Below are 22184 nucleotides of genomic sequence, written 5' to 3'. Positions count from 1 at the left end.
GCCCCGTGCCCAGGCGGCCTGGGACGCGGCCGGGCGGGAGGCGGGGGCCGGGTGTGAGGCGGCGCGCTGAGGGGTGGGCCGGGCCGGGCGGCGCTGCCGGGCGCCCGCCGCGGCGTGTGGGTGGCTCCAGGCGGCCGGTACCCAGCGACAGGCGGCGGGGTGGGAGGAGGCTGGCGGGGCGGAGGAGGAGGCGGGAGCGCGGCGGCGTTGCGGGCGTATCAGCCGGTGCTGGACTATGGTGCGGCTCGGCGGGGGCTGACACGCCGGCACCCTGTCCTCACTCCCTCCCTATCGGCTGACAGGCGGCGAGCCCTTCCTGAGCCGCACGTGTGGGATGTGAGACCTGCCCTCGCCGGGGGAGCATGAGCTGTGCCCAGGCCGGCATTGTCCAGGTACGAGGGGCTGGTGCCGCCCGGCCCCGGGTGAGGGTGGTGGAGGCGGGGGGGGTGGGGTGTTGGTGTTTCCTCCCGGTGGAGAAGTGCGAGGCGGGATGGGGCTGTCAGCGGCCTCGCTGCCGTGAGAGGCCCTTCCCGGGGCCGGCAGCCCCCGCCCGGCCGGCGACATGCGGTGGTGGGTCGTGGGTGTGCGCTGTCATCCGTGCCCGGCTGCGCGGGTGCCCTCCTTTGTGCTTCGGAGCCGGCCAGTCTGTGCGGGAATGGGACCCTCTCCGTGTCCGTGGGCACTCCGCGGGTGGGGGGTAGCGGGGGGGGCTGTTTGTTCTCCGTGGAGCATATGGGCCCTTGTGGGTTACGGACTTAGCTGTTGGCCTGTCGGCTGAATTTCACTAGCGAACAAATAGTGTAGAATTATGATGAGCGACGTGCCGGCAGGGATTGACATCATTTGGGGATGTGGATATGCGCAGGCGGTGATGAAGAGTCCCGTGCTGAATTTTAGGTGGTTATATCCCTTCCCTGTAAAAGAAGCAGCCTCCAGATTTGGTTCTTGGCTCCTTGACAATGCAGCAAAATTTAAAGCACAAACTGCCTTTTTTCCCTGCTCTGTTGCTGTAAGCCAATCTTATTATTTCATGTTTTGGTTATTACCTTGTGTTATTATGTAATTGCATTTTTTTCATTAGCAACTAAATAAAATAACTTAAGTATGTTAAGAATACTGCCCCAGCCTGTAGCATTGTCAAATACTGCTTTTCTCATTTTGCAGCCTGCATAGATAGTGGGTTTGTACTGTCACAGGCACATGCAATTCATCTTGATGTCTCTTGCATCGTTTCCCATGTGTTTTATCTGTAGTTGCAGAAGAAATGACTTGGCCTGGGTTTAGATTTTTGCATCCTGCTGTTTGGAGCTGCAGTAGTGCCTTTTTTTTTATGCTGCACTCAGCAGAAGTGCGTAGTAAGACTGTACAACAGTCAGTCAGGCTGTGCTCCTGTCCACGTATTTACCAGCACTACTGTCTCATTTTGTGTGGCACCTAGCCCTGTTGGAACACAGCAGCAATTAGGGGCAGGGTGCTGCTGTGCCAGTGGTGCCACGTAGCAGGTGGTCAGCTGTGTGTTTCTGATTAGTGCTCATATGAGGATTGCAGTTATTACAGTAATTCATTTTAGCTTAGGGATTCATTTTGAAAATTTGGATTTTCCACTAAGAAGGGATTATCATTTCTCTATGTAGTATGTGTGTTTTACGAAGAAGTAGAGTACTGTATGTATCCTGGCTGTTCTCTCTACTTCTGTCTCTAAAATGCATACCCATTTGGACAACACAGGTGCAATGTTGATTTCTATGCTGGAACCAGAAGTAAAAAGCAGTGCATGTTTATTCAACACAACACTCATCCTGTCAATGCAGTCTCACTCTAGTATGTGGGGGGGAAGAGTATCTGTCCTTACAGAGGAAATGCTGGTGTATTTGCTTGGTTGTTTCAGGAGGGTTAGCTCAAAAACAAAGAGGGGTTGGTCAGATGGCCAGTGCTTGTGAGGAGTGAGTGGTGTGTGAGTTGGTGGTAGATGGCATGTTGTATCACTTGTGTGATACATATGCTAATGTGTTGCTTACTTAATGTGACTTGAACTTTGGGCTCCTAACCTTTTTAGTATCAATCAGCTCTTTCTCATCAGCTTACTCGTTTGAAACCAGGGCAGGCCACAGCATGAACTGATGCACTTGGTGACTTTATCAGGAACTATCAATATCTGAACGTGGCAGTGACTTATTTGAAAGCAAACTGTGTACACATGCTCAGAACATCCCAAAGAACTGATTCAAAATCCGTATGCTCAGTATTTTAAATGCATTCTAATAAACAATGTGGTATTTATTGTATTCCAATAAATAACTGGCTAAGACTTGTTACTAAAGTGCATCTTTCTGCGGCTTTGTTTCATGTATGTGGCACATGATCTAGCATTCTTTGTGATCATGAGATAATGCCTGTGAAGCTTTGTGGAGTTTTGCACGTGCCATGTCTGACACAAAGTAGCGTTCATTCAAGGTAGTGCTAAATCCTTCTCCTTGCCTCCTTTTGAATAGCCTTCTTACAAACAATGCAATTACTTGAATAAATAGTGTGAGCGGAATTTAGTTTTAGCTGCTTTTTTAAATACTGCAAAAGATGTGGTTGTGGCATAGTGGGGAGGGTGATGGTGCTGAATAGTTGGTGTTGGGCCAAGAGCTGCTCTAATGAAGAGGTTGCGTTACCTGTTTTTTGAAGTTGTTGGAAATCTGTCTTGTGGACACAGGCATTAAGGTTGCCCTTGTGGCTTCAACTCTGAAAGGTGCTCTTTTTAAAAAAAAAAAAAAAAAAAAAAAAAAAATCCTGCAAGACAACCTCCCCATTCCCCCACCAGTTAGGCATGTTGCAAAGTTCAAACAGAAGGGCTTTCAGTAATTAAAAAAAGCAATTATTCCAAAGTATCTTAGTTTGAAGGACTTTGCTGGACAATGTAACTTGTCTTCACAATGACTTTCGTTTTTCCGAAGCGTGTCTCTGGTCCTAAGTCTTACCTACTTAGTTTCCTCCAAACTTAGGGGTACCTGCAAGTTTTGGCTTCAGCATGCATAGATCATAGTCTTTGTGGGCCCCTGTAGACAGGGAGGAGAGCTTGAGCCTTATACAAGTGCTCTGGCTCGCTTTCCCCCCTGTCTGTAGAGGAGATGCTTGCCAGCCTAAGCCAAAGTTATGCCTTTATGAATACTACACAACAGTTTCATTGGGTGTCCAAATATATGTGTGGCTTCCATGAGTGGATCATACCTGCAGCTCTCGCAACTTTGCAGCGTATATAACTAGGAACCATCAGTGTACTGGGAGTCAACGGCACCTCAGATGCTCTCCAGCCTCTAGTGGCGCCCGTGCTGCCAGGAACGTTGCTGTAGTGTCAGCCGTTTCCCTCGGATCGGCTGTGGGAGTAGCTGGAGGATGGTCCTGCTCGTACCAGTTTGTGTATCTGCCTATTAGCATGAAAAGGAGTTGTGACGCCCCCTTTTCTTCAGAATGTCTGTTGTTTGTTTATGCTCAGTGGCTTTCTCGGTTTTGGCAATAAGGAGATGAGTCAGTTTTGCTTCTGTTTAGGGCTTTTTTACCCATTTCTCTTCAAAGATTTCATGTGCTGTTGTGATTCTGCAGTGGCTGATAGGCAAACACTGCAGGGGTTTGGTTTAATTCCTTAGAAATACGTTTTTATTGGCCTTAGATATCATGAACATTAATTCTAATAAAGTCTAAAACAGGCTAGATCTTATACTTACGCGTTTGTCCTAAAACACAGCAATATTTTGGTCTCTATTGATAATCTCAGGAGGGTGGGGGGCATGCAACACAGGAAAAATAAAAGCACAGCCAGTAGCAAAGGGCAGGCTGAGATGCCACCTACTCCAGTTGATGTTTTCCAACTGAGATTTGAGGTCAGCAAAAGGTCTTTACAGTTAATTAAGAAGAAATGGCAAGGTCCTTTGATGTAGGGAGCCCAGGGTCATTTTTGTTACAGTTAATGAATGGTGGCTAGGTAGCTGTATAATGGACTTGTGAGTCAGTCTTGGAATTTTAGATCAGCTATGCCATGGCTAGGGTATCCCATTGTCAGTTCTGAAGTAGGAGGTTTAGGTTCTTCAGGCAGTGCTCCTCAGGAGGTGCTGGGACTGTCCCTTGGCAAGATGGTGTTCTCATCTCAGAAGTTTGTGGGTTCACCAGAACATGGACTGGTAAGACTGGTCCAAGCTACAGGCAAAATAGGCTGTTGTCATGAGCAGCAGACTGCTGAGGGCAAGAGGCTGGCTGTAGCCTCACAGCCTGCTTTTGCTTTGGAAAGAGGGAGGAGTTGGGTTGAAGCAGGGCAGCAGCTGAGCCTGAAGTGGGGTTCCCCTGCTGCAGTACCTGTTGCAGCTCCTATCTGTCCTCTCCCTCCAGTGGTGGCAGCAACAGAAACCTTAGCTCCTCAGGACTCTCCTTCCCTGACTCTGTCATCTCATTCTCCTTTTTCTGTGAGTTAGGAGCAGCCTAAGCTTGATCCCAGCCCCTCATCCTTTTGTCCAGAACGTTGCCTACGATGCAGATAAACCTTGGGATGGCTTGGGGGCTGTGGGGGAGTGAGATGGTGTGCTGTTCCTTTTAGACCTTAAAGAAGGGGGAAACCCTGGTGCTCTTGTTTGAAATATTGAAGTAAATCAGCTCCGTGCTCCCCAGGGAATCTCTGTGCTCCATTGTATTGCAAAGTTCTTTGAGGACGCAGCAGTGCAGGCAGCGTTCCCTTGCTGCAGAGCAGAAGGTCTGTGGGAGAGAGCGTGTGCACAGCAGTCAGGAAGGCTATGATTGAGACCTTCGCTGAGGTTTCATTTTATGCATTTAGCAAAACAGGCTCACTCTTTCACACTTTCCAGATATTTTTATATTTCTCTGCAGATGCTTGTAGAACACCAAACATTTGTTTGGTTTGAAGCCTGAATTAAAACTCCCAACCAATGTCTAGAGGCAAAAGGAAAAAAAAAACCAAGTGTTTGTCCCAGAACTAAAATCCATTTAAACTTGAGTTGTTAACCCATGAAATAGTGATGCAGTATAGAATGTCTCTTGGACTGAATCACTTGTGTTTAAAATGGAACATGCTCTAAAAATAAATGGGTAATTGCTTCAGTGTAGTCAATATGGAATTTAAAGATGACTGACAGAGTGATTTGTCATCCATCTCCATAGCAGGAGTCATCTGGGAAGTCTGTGATGTTAAAGGCATTTGTTTCTATTAGCACCTTTTAAAGTAGTTTTGTTAATGAGCTCTTGAACACCAGGACTTGAAATCTGTCATGTGGTATAATTAATTTTTCCATACCATAGGAAAATGTGTGCCATGTGCATCTTCAATTACCAAATCAGGTTTCTCAGGTCCTGAAATGTGTGGTTCAGCAGGCCTATCCTTTTAGAGAAAGGAGGAGCATGCTGTTCTTCTGGTGCCAACGAAGTGCTTTCACATGTCTCCATGTAAAATTTAGGATGGCATCCTGCAAGCTTGGGAAGATCTGATGTTGTGCTATTCACTGCATACTTTTTGCAGAGGAGAAGACTGATGGATACCCCTCCCAAACATGTGTAAGCAGAGGAGGAGGAGGAGCAGGAAACTGTCTGCTTTTCCCAAGGGGAGAAGAGAGCAAGAGAGGGGGGAATACTTGATGAGATGGTCAAACAAGTTTTCTTTACTGTATGCTGGTGAAACACCTGAGTGCTGGTTGTATGGAGCAGATGGGTCAAGGAGTTGTTCTCTGGATCTTAAGTGTTGCTGTGGCTCCTCTTCTTCCCTAAAACAAACTATCCTGCCAAAGTCTCTCTTTGGCAGAACGTATGTTGTACAGACTTTGCTAGGCTAGGTAAGAAGCAATGAAGTTGGGGATAATCCAACTTTGCTTGTGAGCTGGATGCCTGTTGTAAGGCACTTCCTGAACCATTTGGTGGGGCTACCTGCCTGGGTATCTGTGGGAATGCCTACAAGTGCTTGACAAACTAGTGGGATGGATGGGATCATCTGATGTCCCAAGCTGGTCCCTGGGCAGCTAGATGCTTTCCTTTGAAATCTGGGCCCTGTCAAGACTGATAGTCTTGTTAAAGTAGGAGATAGTGTCTTGTGCCTACATCTTAAAATCCTGTATCAGGAAAATTTAAACTTAGAATTCACGTTCTAATGCAGAACATCCATCTAGTGTTGGGTTATTTGTCAAGTGTCTTTAATGATGTGTAAAAAAAAAAAAAAGCTATGGGAGAGGCCTTAGGGTTTTTAATATAAAAATATGTTTATATTTTTTGTGTGCAACTGCATGGTTGCCTGAAGAAGACAAAGACAACAGACTTACTCTCTGAAGCAGCATCTTGATTTAAATAGCAAGGTTCAGTTGCTATATGCTTAATGTGAAAAGGGGGGAAAGTGGAGGAAATGTTTAATCTTGGAGTCAGAACACATGTTTCCAAGATGATGCTGTTCAAGATTCATGAAAGGCCCATTTGCCATTAAGTTGTCTGCTGCCTTGGTTACAGGTCCATAGAAGCTATGTAGAGATTTGGAGTGAGATCTTTTCATGAACTTAAGTTGCTTAACTTGACTGCGCCATGCTCTCAAATGGTAGTCAATGTGAGATCAGTACCATGATTCAGAAATACTACATGTGTATCCTGAGTCACAGTAGAGACCTGATGCTGAGATAAAGTATTATTGAGTCAAACCCTTTGGTCTAAAAATGAACAATGCTCCTCCTAAAGTTATTGGGAACTTTGCTTGATGAAGGGCAGTGCTGTCTGGCCTTCTGTGACTTTTTTTTAACTTTTTTTAGAGCTGAGTATCACAGGGAAGCTGTCTGTTTGCTGTGCCAGTGTGAAGCACTGACATTTCTTTCTCATTGCTCTAGCAGCAGGCTAAAGCAGAAACAACCATACGAGTTACTACCCAGACAGGTATTAAAGGCTAATGAGCTGAACTATATTTTCTCCTCCTTCTTAGGCTAGAAAAGGATTCCAACATAGAAGCACCTGGTCCTGTGGTAGAACTCCTTTCCAAGACCCATCACTATGATGGCTTAAAGAGTTAGGCTACCTGATTTACCTTCTTTTTTGTTTCTACTTCTTAATGTTCCTTAAGGATTTTGCTTTGTGTTTGAAAGGCAGTTACCCATTTTTTTCATATCAGTGAAGCTTCCATTAAAGAATAAGATTTCCCATCTGACTAAAGGCAGAATTTCTTATATTGGTCAAGAAACTGCATGCTGGTGTAGAACCATTACCTGCTCTTGAAATTTGACTTTATTACTCCATGCTCCTCAGAACTGTCACTCTCAGAGTATCCTCTTTGCAGATTTTCAAAGGCTCTCCCTCCCTGCACATCAGTGTGCATTCTCTTTGATAGTCTCCTTTCTCCCTTCAACCTTCCCACTCCCTGAGAACTGGGTGATAGCAAAGTACTGTTCTTCCCAATGCACTTAGCTACACAGCTGTTCCTAGGCCATGCAATCTTATGTCTTGGACAATTAAAACATGGGTTAATAACTCAGATGAATTCTTTGTACTCAGCAGTATGATGTAGGCTAAAACCTTAGCGTCTGTATTTAAGCAATTGTATTAGGACACTTCTAACTAAAAACATCTATCACTTAATTGTAAGTGTCTGAATTCTTACATATTTGTGTCTTTTGCACTCAACTGTGTATAAATCAGGAGCAGGTGCAGAGAGGGTACTTGCTTATCCTAAAGTGCTTAGGGCAGTTTACAGACCTGGTGTTAGAAAGATTTTACTGTTGCTGGGGAGGGAATGAAAAAGTTTGGGACATGAGAACAAAATAACAAGCAACCATACTGCAGGAAATACAGCAAAATTGTAGCAAAGGTATGATAAAATGTTCTGAGTGTGTTCAACTTGCCAACTGTGCTGCTTGAGGTTTGGCTAGAGATGAATCCTAGAGGAGGGTGGAAGCAGACAGTGCCTTCTAGAAGTCTGATCTAAGGATCAGCTGCTTGATTTGCTCGTTGGAGCCACATGGTAACTTCTAGGTGTCAGCCATATTGTCTCTTCCAGCTTGGAAGATCATCACAAGCCCAGGGAAGTTGCTGCAGAACTTCTAGAAAGGGGCAGGCTGCCCTTGTGCCCTCTCTCCTTTCTTTGTGTCTGCCTGGACCTGCTTGCAAAGGTGGCTTTTTGAAGTTTGGAATAGGGGTAGGTGTCCAGGCCAGGCTCCCTGCAGGGGTGTCTCAACCCTTCACCCTCAGTCTTTAAAAAAAATATCTAAGGCTCTAGTTGGAAATGAGTAAGAAACAATTTCCCAAAAGACTGTACAGGAAGAAGTTGCTTGATTACAGATAAAAGGATGGATATAGGGTTGTGAGGGAGAGTTTGTATGTTTAAACCTCTACTTTGAGTAGGAATAGAAATGTTTCTGGCAGAGCCTCTGCTTCTGTAAAATATCTTGATTGCCTAGTTCATATCAGAATGACTTTCTAACGGTTATCAAATGTGGATTTTGTGCATGTGTGTATGAATTATTTGTTGGTAAAATAAGATTGAGGTTTGGACCCCGAGTTAAATATATGCCTGTTCTGACCTATTTTTTCCCAACCTAATTCTGCCAGCTCTGTGTGCATACATGATGTTACTTGCTTAGGGAGTCCCACTGACTTTAGAAAGATAGCGTACCTTAGGAAAGCTGGTATGTAAGTGGTGGTAGCAGGCTCAGGGTTTGCATGAGATGGGTTGTCAGGCTAGCTCAGCAAGGGGAATACATGGAATAGGATGTTTGAGGAGGAGTCTACTGATTTAACACTGTATCATCTAGTAGCTCAGGAAGGGTCATCGTGAATAATATGTTTGGCTGACTTGTGACCTCCTCATAATAGCTCTGAGATGGACAGGAGATCAATCTACTTGATGGCCTTCTAATAACTCACTGGAAAACCCAGTTCATCTCCTTTAGCTACCTGGACCAAAAGGGATATAAATGCAGTACTGCTAATCCAAATAATCCCTGTGGGATCATGAGAGGGGACACCCACATGCTGAAATGAAAAGTGATGAGGGCCTTAAGAAAATGAAGATCTAAGCTGCTAACTGTACATGGCATACTGTGAGCTTACTAGCTTATATCCAGGACACTATAGCCATGTTTTGTGCAGCACTGCACCAAAAAGAGGCATAACAGATTAGCTTGAGTTGGCTGCCTGCGACTGGTTTATGTGCAGGGCAGCAATAGGGTTCCTGCTCTGTGCTCCCCGGGGTTTTTATTATTTTTAATGCAGGCAAAAGCAGCTTGCTGCATCTCTGCCCCCTTGGTGTGCTTGTGCCCTGGGTTAGGTGCAAAGCTGGTTAATACTGCCTGAAGGGGAGGCAGGTCCTCAGAAGCAGATACTCCAAAAATGGTGTGTTGGGTAGGGCCTGTTGCTCAGGGAGGAGCTGCCCTCTCCAGGAAGGGGTGTTACTTCTCTTGCACCTGATTTAGATCAGATCTAGGTCTGTGACTTTCCAGGAATGTGCCCTAACAGGCAGGGAGCTTCTCTAAGTGTGTGTGTGAGTATGGGACATGATTTACATGCATCTGGCCAAAGTCATTATGTTCTACATAGAAGATTTGAAGATTCATTGAGCTGGAGAGCAAGAGGGAGTGTAACTCTGATTTAATGGTTAGAGGGGGATTTTCTGGGTTCACGTGTTTTATATGCAGAGTACCAAGTGGGATGTCAAGACTGGTGTTTCTGGGATGCACAGGAGCAGAACACTAGGTCCCTGAATCCTGTTACGTTGAAGGCAAGGCTCAGTAGCAGTGAGTACCATTTTCAACTTCAATGCCTAAAGTCTGCGTATGTCCATTCTTTTGATCTGGCCCAAAAGATCTACCTTCAGTCTTAGTCTTCTGAACTCTTTTTATTCATGCCTCAGTGATGCGTCCAGTGGGAGTCTGCATGTTCGTTTGGCTTGTTTTATGCAGTATAGTTTTCTGAGTTGAATCCTGGTAGCTAGTGGTGAATGTGAAAGCTTTCAGATACAAATTCCCATGTAATAGGATACGAATATAATTCAGTCAGAGCTTTGATAAGCAACAGATTATGTGGTAACCAGTTCTTCAAGCCTCAGAGGACCTCGGATCAGAGCTCAGAAAGCTGTTGGGCTCACCTCTAGGTTTAAGAGTGAGATGTAGATAAGAGATTACTGAAAAATGCTTTCCAGCTGCACCGCTCAGCCAAAACCATTGTCTTTCCGTAACCACTTCCCTTGATCCTGTGTTCATGGTCTCTGATAGGTGGTAGGGCAGGAGGGAGATTTTGCAGCCATAGAGGTCTCAGCTGGACTTCATGCAAATCGAGGATTCCTCATCAGAGGAACATAGTTAACATTGCAGTTCATGATAAATGAATCAAAAGTTAGCTCCTTCTCAGACCTTTCAGGTTTTTCCCCGGTTTTTAAAGGAAGCAGGGGGTAAAAAGCTTTTTGTGCTTAAGTCAGCAGGCAAATTCTGCATCTGCTGGAGGTAGCAGGTCTTCTGTCTAATAAAGAACCATATTTATGTAACTGTTTAGAGGAAAAAAAATCCCATTTTAGATCAGAGATGGTTGGTGTTGAGCAGACTTTCTCAGAGACTGCTAACTGAGTATGATGTTCCTCCTCTTGCTGTGTGCACTTTGTGTCCCTGCAGTGCTGTCCTGCTGGGCTTGTCTTTGCAGTCCAGCTTCAGGTGTGGTTCAGGAGCTTGGACCAGCCCTTGTCAGCCCTGTTGAATGCTGAGTCACAGGGAAGAGCTGGAGACACAAGCATTACTCAGATCTGTGCAGCACTGGTGGATTATTTGCTGAAAACTGGACCCCTGCAAATCACATGCACTTCAGTTGTTGATTGAGATTGTTTGGTGGTATAATTGATGTTCGTTTTCAAATAGCTGGCTGCTTGGGTAAAGAGCTGAATTTGTTGCCATGTAAGCCACCCTGAGGCTACCAAGCCTTTTAAAAAAAGAAATCCATATATTTTTTCCTTGCATATATTTTTTGGAATACATGTCACTTTTATGTGCAGACATTGAATCACCTGTGTTTTGATGACTCCTTTCCTTGGAGTCTTTCACTCCCAGTGAAGACAGGTGACCTGGCAGGAGCAAATCCAATGCACTGCAAACATGCAGCATAATTATTTTCTCAAAGTAGCTCTGGTGCATGCATGTGTGGGAGGAGGGGAGGCATATTAAGTAGTGGAGCTGCATGAAAATTTGCCAGTCAAATGGTTTTCTGTCAAAAAAAAAAAATGCTGTTTTAAACAGAATCAAAATGTTCCTCATGAGAATGTTTGTACTGCAGCTGGCAGCTGTTCAGAGGACCTAGAGCCCTGCAGCCTTGTTTAATGATCAGATCCAGTTGGGAGAGCTCAGAGATGGAGGTGTGGCAAGGTGGTGGTTGTTGTTATGCTTCAGCTTTAAGGAAAACTTCAAAATGCTTAAATTTCCCACAGTGCAGAAAATGAGACTTGACCTACTCTGCTTCATACAGCTGCTTCTTAAAAACTATCTACTGTCTCCAGCGCACATCATTATAGTGTTGTACTGTTGTATTTACTTTGTGGAAGCCTGGGGCCAATCTCATTGCTGCGCTGAGTTCATCTAAATCACTGATCTTGCACTAGGGATGCATTTGGCCTGTGAGGTCTTAAAATAACTGGAAAGATTCACCGCGTATTTATGCGGGACAGAGACCACACAGACTCTTTTGGTAATACTTGTGCACTGGAAAACAAAAGCATGTCAGTGAGGGAACCCCCCTCCCCGCTTGCTTTTTGGCTTTAAAAGATCACCTTGAACGGGGTCCTGGCTCCCTTTTTTAATTCAATTTTTCCAGTTTAGATAATGTTATTTTAGCAAGGTTCTCCTTCCCCCTGACGCTAGTGGGAGCAATTTTTTTCCCTCCCACCACTGTCTCTACTTCCCTTCACCTCACAAACACCTCTTTTTATAGCCATTGGAGGCTAATACGTCTATATTCTCAGTAGCAAGCCTGTAAGATGTTTGGGCTTCTAACCTAAGATGGTGCAAACCAAGCATAGTGTTTAGGCCCTTCTGGTTTCAGTGGTGTTGGGGCCTTATTTTTGGTTGTAAAAAGGCCTGTGCTTTGACACAGCTGGGCTCTCTTACTTAGGGTACAGCAAAGGTAAACTCTCTGCAGCAGAAAAGTGTTACTGTTAAAAAGTGACCTTCAAAGAAAAATGTCCCATTTTGGCTTCACTTCTCCTGTGGCAGTCAAACCAGGCACTGGTGCAATAGACAGAAAAATGGCTTCAGTTAAAAAAAGCTCTTGAAATGGTAAGACTTTCTCGCTTTTTGTGGCGATTTGTCTTGTTCCTGCAAAGACCTTTTCTCACCCTTTTGCCCTGTGGATTGCTCTGGTGTGTTGAAGACCATCCTTCAGTTGCTTAGTCTGTTGAAATGTGAATGTGGAAAATGTATTTTTCTTAGTGTGAACACTCAACAGTGCATTTGTTCAACAACTGAGTGGTTCCTTGTTCAGAGCATGCTGTGCAGCAATAACATAGCAGCTTTATCTCCTAAGTAAAATGAAGAAAGAAGGTTAGTGGATTTTTTTTATTATCCTGAGACTATTTCTCAGTCTGTTTAGTTCACCAATTTCTTCTGCGTATTTGCTAGCACTTGCCTTGCATCCTGATACAGATATCCTTCGGTCTTTCTCTGGCTCTGTACCCCTCCGGCTGGAGGGGGAGGGGTGGTCCCTGCTGTGTCACTGGTTCCCTGGCTCCAGGTATCCATGCAGCTAGAGGTAGAACTAGTTTTGAAGTGCTCTGTCATCGGGGTAAAACTTGGCGGTGTCAAACTTTTTTGTCTGGCCATGAATGAAGCAAAAGAGCAATAGCAGAAACTTTATCACTGTGCCTAATGTTTTTATAGGCTGAGTAGATAGCCAAGTATTACATATGAAAAACAATTATATTTTGAGAAGTTCTCTCCTTTTTCCTTTAAGGTGTGCTGCTGTCCATGGATGAAAATGGGAATCTTTCAGAGATCCTTGCCATGCTCTGCCTGGAATGCTTAGCCATTTTCAGTTTGTGGACCCTAAATTTTCAGACCTTAAATGCTCTTCTAGCAGGGATGTGAACCCCCCTTGTAGACATGTCATGTCATATCTGCCATTCAACTATCTATGTAACCTGTGTTCTTCAGGCCTTGCAGCTTAAAAAAAAAAGGGTTTTTTTCCTTATGTTTAAGGCAAATTTTCTGTATTTCAGCCTGTGCCCATTGCCTCTGGTCCTGTCACTGTACGCCACTGAGAAGAGCCTTGCTCAGTCTGCCTCGCTCTATCCCACCAGCTATTTATGCACATTGATGAGATTCCCCCTCAGTCTTTTCTTTTCCAGGCTAAATAATCCCAGTGCATCCTTCTGCTTCTCTAGCCACTCTTTCCTGCATGTTAGTAATTTCCTTTGGTCAGGATGTGCATTTGTGTGGCTGCATGGAGAGCTGTGTCAGGGAAGTGACCTGGGTTAGAAGTAACCTGTTATTTTATTCCATGTGGTTTTAACCTACATGAGGTCCACTTGACTGTTCTGTGAATGCCTATGGCAATGCAAGAAAACACCCAGCAAAGGCTGGCAATGAGGAGTGGGAGGGAAGGCAAGGTGTTCCTCCTTATGAAGTGTCAGTTTATGCTGGCTTAAAGTGTTTGTGGCAGTAGTCACCTGTGTGGACGTGAACAGATCTGAAGACCCAAGGGTAAAAATCTTTGGTCTAGACTTATCAAGAAACCAAGGTAATGGAGATGGTGTTTTGGCAGGGCTTTTTGTCTGCCATGAGAAAAATCATTTTTCTATATTATTTCTTTACCCCCACCCCAACCATTTTATGTTTAGGAACTTTCTTAACTGATTGTGTTTCTGTGGATTTAGTACCCTTCGATAGAGACCTGCTCCATGAAACCTCCCCTGCTTTCCTTTGAACCTATCTATACTTTTGTTGTAATCTGAAAATGAATTTCACAGCTCAACTAACTGTCTCATTAAGAACCACCTCCTTTATGTTGTGAGCCTGACTCATAGTGCCTTTTCTTGGTGGTCTCCCTTCCTGTATTTGAAGAGAAAGTGAATGATCCTCTGTTCTCTTTTCCACTCCTGATTCTGTGAACCCCTGTCATATCTCCCCTCAGTTGTTTTTTACCCATCCCTGAATCTTCTTTTAATCTTCTCCCCTGCCTTCATCTTTGGTACCTGCATGCCCTTCCTCTCCTGATTTGTTACAATTATACTATGCACTCCTATTTTTCAGATACTCCTTTTGTGTTAACTCCCAAACTAATTCTCTTCTAACTCCAACACCCTAATGTGCAATTGTGCATCTCTTGTTGTAGCTCTGTGCATCCTGTGTGGTCCTGTTCCACTGCTATTTCATCTGGATCCAGCAGAGTTTCTTGTATGTGACCCCTTTCTCTCCTTTTTCTCTTCCTGCCACCCATATTTTGGTCATGGACTTAGTCTTAGTCTTTGGGTTTTTTTATTAGACCAAATTCAGCTCTGTTCTCATGTTGTTGTTGAATATAACTTTCTGTTCATATCTATTGCCAAAAATTTTTGCCCATGACTTGGTCATTTTTATCCTTTTCTATTGTAGTCTTCACCTCATCAGCTTTCTGCAGGTTAAAATTTTGCTGTGAGGGCTTTTCTCTTCTGTTCCATTTTATTTGAATCCCAGGTCAATTTTTTGTCTATCTTATTTTTATCTTCATGGATCTGCTGAATACTGCTGATTCTTAAATACATGTTCTTATGCCTTCTGTCCCTTCTTTTGCTAGATAATTAACATGACTGAAGTACTCCGTTTCTGCCATTGGTATGGCAACTCTCTTCATGCTACTTTCTCTACTCATGGAGCCAGTGGTTAAGAGGCTGCCTGAGTAGTTTATTACTTTCTTCCTTCTGATCCTTCCTAAATATTTACTACTACGGAATGGCTATTGCAATAATATTTGTGAACTGCTGTTATGTATTTATCTTGTCTATATAAGGTTATCAGGTGTTTGGTGTACAGATACTGACTGGATGACTTGCAGCTCCGTACTATATCTTGCATTTCACAAAATTGTGTCTGATGCTGGCCATTTGAGACAATTGTTTCTGTTTTGGACCTTTTCGACTTTGCCTTATTTTAGTAGGTGATATGGTATTTAAATCTTCCAAAATGCAGAAGACCTCAATGAGTTTGGCTTGGGATTTTCATGCACAAGTTGCTTAGTGGGATTGTTATGGCTGTTAGAGGCTGCTGAGGGGTCCTGTCCTTTTTGGTGGATGTTCTGAGCACCTTTCTCCCCCTGTTGTATTATGTATATCTCGCCTTACTTCAGCTGTCTAGAATTGAGCCCTCTTGTGTCAGTGGAATAACTGGACTCAGTAGGGAGAGGGGCTTGGGATGAACCATTCTGTATTTTAAGGTAAGCTGGGTTTTCCTGTGGTGATACTCCATCAAGAGAGCCTTGATGCAAACTTAAGCAAAACAGCTAGAATTGGATAATGTAAATATCACCTTGTATCTACTACAGGGTTGTCTGTGGCAACAGAGGACTGGAATTACTGATCAATGTTTCTGTGCTGATTCATATTAGTGTGTTCTTGAAGTGTGTGTTGCTAACTTCGGTCATGTCTGTCTTCCTGGAGAGTTTAGTTTTGCTTTAAGAGAGGGTCTGCATATCATTACATTCAGTGGAAGGTGTCACAAGTAGTAATGGTTAACTCATAATCACCAGCATGTAACTATGTAGAGCAGTGTACTTTTTGGAAAGTACAAAGGGTAATCGTGTATCCAGCCAATATTTCTCTTCGTAAGTATTGAAAAATCAGGAGTTGCACTTCCTGCCAATGTAGGAATTTTCAAGGCTTCTGGTTTGGAGACTCTCTTATGGGATCGGGGTGCTTACAGGGTTCATGATTTGAAGACTTTCAGTACATGCTGGTTGGAGATTTGTTTCTGGAAAGGAAAGCTGAGATTTTTTTTCCCCTTGACCCTCTGACTACAGGTACTATGTACATTAGGAAAAGCATTGGTTTTTATTAAACTCACAAAAGTGCTGTTCCTGCTGGAAGGCAGTTAGATTTGGGGGTCTTTCTCCCCTCTCTGCAAACAAACTCTGCTCTGTAAAGTTTGAGTTAGCAAGAAACAAGCTTTTCTTTATATTGATTTTTTTAAACTTGGCTATGCTTCACTTTCCTTACAGTCTCCAAGCCTTGTTATATGGCCTTTTATATGTTGTTTATTTAACAAACATGAATGTTATTAACTTAAAGAAAAATCCTCTCATCTGCTTTGAGGGTTAATCAAGGGAGAAACTTTCCAACCCATGAAAGCAGGGTAAGACTGTCTCTACTCTGAAATATTAAATAAAGGAATCAAAGGGAAGTAATACCCTGTGATGATACCTCAGGCAAGATTTAATTAAGAAAATGAAATTGCATTAAGAGTGACCCATTGTGGACTGCCCAAAAGCCAACAGATGAGGGAGAAATTTGTTAGCAGTGTCTGCCCATCAGTAAGAGCTTGCACAGTGTACCGAGCCTGTGAGATACGATGCTCAACAGAATGGCTTAAAGCAATGTTTAATTACCTGATTAAGGTCGTCTTTTTTTAAATTCAGTACTGCAGGGAACGTATCTAGTCTGTGAAATGGCTTGCAAGTTCTGCAGATCAGGGCTGGTCGTGGCATGTGGCCATGCATGGGTCTCCACTCATGTCTTGCTTAGATTTCATACTAATAAGTCGCCTGCAGTTCAGAGATACTGTTTCTAACCTTCACTGGCTAAAAAGGAGCTGCTGTCTGGTACATGGCATCAGTTGAAGAGTACTATTTAATAGCCATGTAAACCTCATGTGAATTGTACCTGGAACAGAGTGGGTAAGTTCACTAAGATTTCAGCACCTTTGTTTTGCTTTAAGTTGATGGGGTTAATTTTTTGTGCATGTTGGCCAGAAGCAGTTTTGCACTGACTGAACCCTGGAGGTGCAAGGGCAGTTAACTGCTTGGCAGAAGATCAGCTGAGGAGTGGAGACCTATGTGTGATGACAGCTATTAAGAAAGCAGCAAAGGCTGTTTCTCTTAGATGGGCTCTTGTTGCCCCAGGTCTACTGGAGGCACGAAAGGAAGCAACTTGCCTCTTCCTTCAGTGTGACTGTGTGCAAAGCTCACAGCTGTGTATCCAGGTTCTGCTCTTGCCTTGACAGGTGAGGGTAGCTTCCTGATTTGCAACTGAAGGTTGAATTAGGAAACTCTGTGGAAAGAGCATATGAACTGAGGAGGGGAGGGGATGTAGGGAACCTAACACTTGACCCTTTACTCCCCTAGGTGATACTTTTGAAATACATTTGACTCATGGGGCCTTGAACAAACCAGGGAATGACACTTAACAGATAAAGGCTGCAAGGATGGGTGATGTCTGTAATAACATGTGTGACTTTAAATCAGCAGTCATCCCTGTGTTAGGGCTGAGCAGTTTCTCTTGTGCCCTGCGCAGTGTCTGGATTCCCAGAGGTCTCTCTCAGCCTGCTCTCTGGCAATTACGCAGGCATTCCCTCACTCTCACCATTAGTGTAATGGCTAGCAAGAACATCACTTATCCCTTTGCTCTTGAGTGACTACTGCTTCCATAATCTCTTTCGCATTAAACTAATGGCTGACTTGTGTATGCAATTTTTCTCCCCCTCCTCATGCAGTGAGGAGGGTACCTGTCATTGCTTTTGTCCCATTTGTCTTTTATTGCAGATGAAAATAGTGAATTTGACAAGAAATCAGAGCAACTGTAGTATTTTTGTTGTGTCCCACAATCTTCTGCAAATCTTACTAAAAGTATGCAAATAATAGAAAATGCTAGCTGAAAAAAGAAACACCCCCACATTCAATTACTTTGTTGCCATGTGTAATTCCTCAATTGCAAGAAAGCAGATTCTTATCACAAGCAGTCATTTTACCTGGTTTTTATTTCTTTCAGTTAGAAGTGATATTTAAAGTAGCTACTTGATAAAATGGAGTAGTGACCATTTCCAAGCCATCCCTTATGAAAGAGGAAGAAAAATTTTGCTTACAGGTATGGTACCTCTCCTACTGTCTTTTACTGCAAAGTAACAGTGATTTTACAGACCTGCTTCACCTTCTCTGGGTTTAAAACATCATTGCAAGAAATAAGCATCTCTATTTTTTTTTCCCTTGGTTGATCCTATTGCACCCTTCTGTTGGCCATCTTTTTTTGAAATGTAGTGCCTATAGATGAGTCCTTACCAGTTCTGTTCTTGGGGAATAAGAGCACAAATGACTGCTTGCTATGTCTGTTCTGGGAGGGTGTAGAAATAGAGCTGGAAGTGATCTGCAGAGGCAGGAGAAATGATACCTGCAGCACTCACCAGGAGCTCGTGTAGCTGCTCTCAAAGGCTGCTCAGGATGGAGAGTCCACAGACTTGCATTGAAGCATGTACCTGTGCTGCTCTCTTTATTGTTAGGAAGTTTTTTGTAATGTTTAAGCTGACTCTTGCTGTGGTATAATCAGTCCCATCCATTGTGGGCACATGTGGTTTAACCTCAGCTGGCAACTGAGCACCATGCAACTGCTTCCTCACTCCCCCCCGGTGGGATGGGGGAGAGAGTTGGAAGAGTAAAAGTAAGAAAACTTGTGGGTTGAGATAAAAACAGTTTAATAATTGAAATAAAGTAATAATGATAAAAATATACAAAGTGATTGATGCACAATGCAATTGCTTACCACCTGCTGACCTAGTCCCTGAGCAGTGGCCCCCCCAGCCAGCTTTCCCCAGTTTATGTGCTGAGCATGATGTCACATGGTATGGAATGTCCCTTTGGCCAGGTTGGGTCAGCTGTCCTGGCTGTGCCCCCTCCCAGCTTCTTGCATACCTCCAGCCTTCTCAGTCAGTAGAGCATGGGAAGCTGAAAAGTCCTTGACTAGTGTAAGCACTACTTAGCAACAGCTAAAACATCAGTGTATCACCAACATTATTCGTATGCTAAATCCAAAACACAGCACTGTACCAGCTACTAGGAAGAAAATTAACTCTACCCCTGCTGAAACTGGGACAGCACAAGAGAGAATATTTTTCTTCTTTGCAGCAGCATCTTAAATACTAAATGGTGTCACTTGCACTGTTGTTCCCACTCCATCTCCCATCTATTTTTCCACATTTTTGCTAACCAGTCTCAATTATAAGTACATCTCTATGGGTTGTGTTTTCCCGAGTTTTGCTCTTTCCTGTGGCTCTTCTCTGGACTTGCTCCTGTTGGCTCATCTTTTTCTTCAAATGCAGCACCCAGCTGAGGATGTACTGCAGCTGAAGCTTTGCTGATGCTCAGTAGAGTGAAAGAATAACTCCATGTGTTAGGCTGCAGTCCTGTTTATCTGTTCTAGCCTGCTTGTTTGTCTTGTGCTCAATAGCTTGAGACTGACTCGTGTTCAGATTGTCATCCCCTCTTACCAATGGATCCTCTCTGAGGACTCTTACCTGGCTAGAAGTTCTCCTTACTGTATTTATGCAGTTATTTCTGCCTGCATACAGCTTTGTTTCTTTCCTGTTTTTTCCAATTTCTCCAGTTTGTCACAGTAATATTGGATTTGAATCCCGTCCTTCACATTTGCAGTCTTCCTTGGTTCCAAGGTCTACAGATTTAATAAGTCAACTCTTTCCTGTCATCCAGTTAAAGAATGGAGCAGGACTAGCCTACAGAATTCATCCAGGTATGTGCTATACTTCCATGTAGAACCAGTGATAACTGCTGGATACAGCTCTCCAAGTTTTCCATCCAGCCTGAATTAACTTTACCTAGATCATATTCTCTGAACTTTATTAAGAGAATGTTGTGTGAAACTGTATCAAAAACTTTATACCTTGACTTTAAATAAGGTATTTGCTTTTTCCTGAGCCACAAAAACTTACTTTGCTGCAGAAGGAAATTAAATTGGTTTGAGGTGACTTGTTCTTGATGAATCTGTTTCTTGTTACTTCCCATCCCCAATATCTTGATGCTCTTTTTGGATTTGGCCCACTCAAAGAGCTCTTGGGATCTCTCATCAGAGTAAATGCCTGCTTAGAGGGATTATAGTCCAGGCTTATTCTTCTTTGTCTAGACTTTGCAGTCTCTGGGGCAGGCCTCTGGGTTTACCTCCATGTTCTGGAGAAGTATCTGGTAAATCTTGAGCCCTTGACTATTACAAAGTCTAAATAGTAAGATTGTACAAATTCAATGTCAAGAGAATAAAAAAATCAGTTTTTTTTTTTTTACTCTCCCTGGGGACTATTGTGAGATCCGGAAAGTTAATAAACTGGCCAGGTGCATAGTATGTCAGCTGGTCCTATGATTTGTGCAGCAGTTGCCAGCTAGAAAAAGTATTTGGTACTATTACCTGGAATGTTTTCTGTATTTAGATTGCACCCAAGTAGAAGAAACACTGCTACTGCAGATGAACAGAATCTTTTTTCCCCTTATACCTCATGTATTTTTAGCCAAATGAATGCAATAGGAGGAAAGTGAGATCCAATATATAGCAAACTTTTTTATTCATGATATGGTTAAAATGAAATGACTGTAGTTTTATGATCTGCCTTTTCCCCTACAGTGTGTGTGGGAAAAAATCTTTAAGGATGATAAGTCTCAAAGCATTTTCTAGATACCTGTTTATAGTGTAAAAGTAGATGTGTGAAAAAGAAACAATTAATGTTGTAGCATCTCAGTGAATCAGGTAGTCTTAGTATGGGTGTTTTGTAGGGCTTCAGCTTGTCCACATCAAGGTGGATGTTAGATCCCAGCTGTTTTCAGTGAGCAGGAGCACTGAAGGATATTAATCTGTGTTTAAGGTGTATTTTTAAAAGACTTTTTTAGGATTAATAGATTCAGCTCACAAAACTTATTCTGATCTAAAATATACTTTATTTACTGAGTGTTATTCTATCTAAAATACACTTTATTTACTGAAAGTTATTTTATTGCTGTGTAGTTGTAGAAAGCTTCTACTGGTCCTTCTCATTTTGTACAGTGCAGCTTAGCTGCCTTATTCAGTTTGTTTCTTGCTGGAACTCTGAAAATAGTGTTATATGCCTCACAACTTGATTTATCAGATGTAAGGCAGGTTTTCTGCCTGCATGTTAACACTGTAAGTACAGAAGTGTTGATTATATATCTAGTTTTATGAAAAGCATGTTGGAATACCCTCTATATACAAGAAAATGTGTGGACCTCTTAAGATTTCAGAGGAGGGTCTCTGCAGCCTATGTGGAGTTATCCAAGTGCCTGAAACCCATCCTGCTATATCTGTACTGTTTATCTCTGACAAAGCCTTTGGACTGATGGATCTGCAAAGTTTTCCCTGCTGTAAATTTTTTGTCAAGAATTTAGCTCTTCATTTTTTTCTGAAATCTATCAGCTTGAGGAAGAAGACATATTTCTTCATATTTTTAGTTTGTTTCTGCTTCTTTCACAGAAAATTAACTGGATGAATTTTAAATCTCTAGTTTAGTCTTTACTCAAATGCATTTCTAAAATACAAAAATCTTTGGTTTTGAGTTATGAAAGGCTGCAAATTCAGTGCTGGGTGCGGAGCCATCAAGTGTGGAGAACTGATATATTAGGAGATGCAATATATCTTGCATAAAACATAATAGATATTTTATTTGATGAGACTTAGCATTAATTCAGGAAGGGATTGCTTTTCATGATGGGTCTTTAAACATTCATTTATGTTTCCTCATTCAGAGGTTTTATTATCAGTGATTCAAGTTGTTTCATGAACCAACGAACTTACTTTGCCCTTGATTTGGCAAAGATTTAGACATATCTTTAATTTTGAAGCAAGAAGACTATGCATGCTGATTAGAGAGAGACTGCTTAAAATTAATTTAAATGGACTAAAGCAGAGTTTGTGTCTATCAGGTTTTGCTCAGGGAGCCTGAATGCTTAGGATTTGGCTACTGGGAGGATTTAAGATACCTCATAAGTCCTTAAAGTTATTCAGTGGTGGCTTTTAGTTATAGCTTCTCCTCCTCATTTAAAGAATGCAGGAAAAACAAATTGGAGTTTTAAAGTGCAGGGAAATGAATGCAAGTTTTCTGTATCCACCATTCACTTTAAAAAGACACCTAGGTGATTTTTTAGTTACTTTCTTTAGAATGAACTTCAGTTCCTTAGTCTATTTAATCAAGGTCTTAATCTGACCATGTATGTGTGTCATGGATTGTTTGATTCAT

At 42.8% G+C, this 22184-nt stretch overlaps 1 protein-coding gene across 5 annotated transcripts in view; it reads left to right on the top strand.

The window, feature by feature from the left end:
- The first annotated feature begins 234 nt into the window (after positions 1-234).
- Positions 235-22184, top strand: part of HECW1 (HECT, C2 and WW domain containing E3 ubiquitin protein ligase 1) — a 271819-nt gene continuing 249869 nt past the window's right edge. For 3 of the 5 annotated variants that reach the window (XM_076330766.1, XM_076330763.1, XM_076330764.1), the window contains exon 1: positions 235-392. In XM_076330766.1, coding sequence (XP_076186881.1) covers positions 363-392 — 30 coding nt within the window. In that variant the 5' untranslated portion in view covers positions 235-362. Of the gene's footprint in view, positions 393-19606; positions 19682-22184 lie in introns of those variants that run through there. The other 2 variants (XM_076330765.1, XM_076330767.1) reach the window with 2 other exon arrangements.

Source organism: Aptenodytes patagonicus, chromosome 2 (genome assembly GCF_965638725.1).
Source record: "Aptenodytes patagonicus chromosome 2, bAptPat1.pri.cur, whole genome shotgun sequence".
NCBI lineage: Eukaryota > Metazoa > Chordata > Aves > Sphenisciformes > Spheniscidae > Aptenodytes > Aptenodytes patagonicus.
This window is presented reverse-complemented; position numbering and strand designations above follow the sequence as displayed.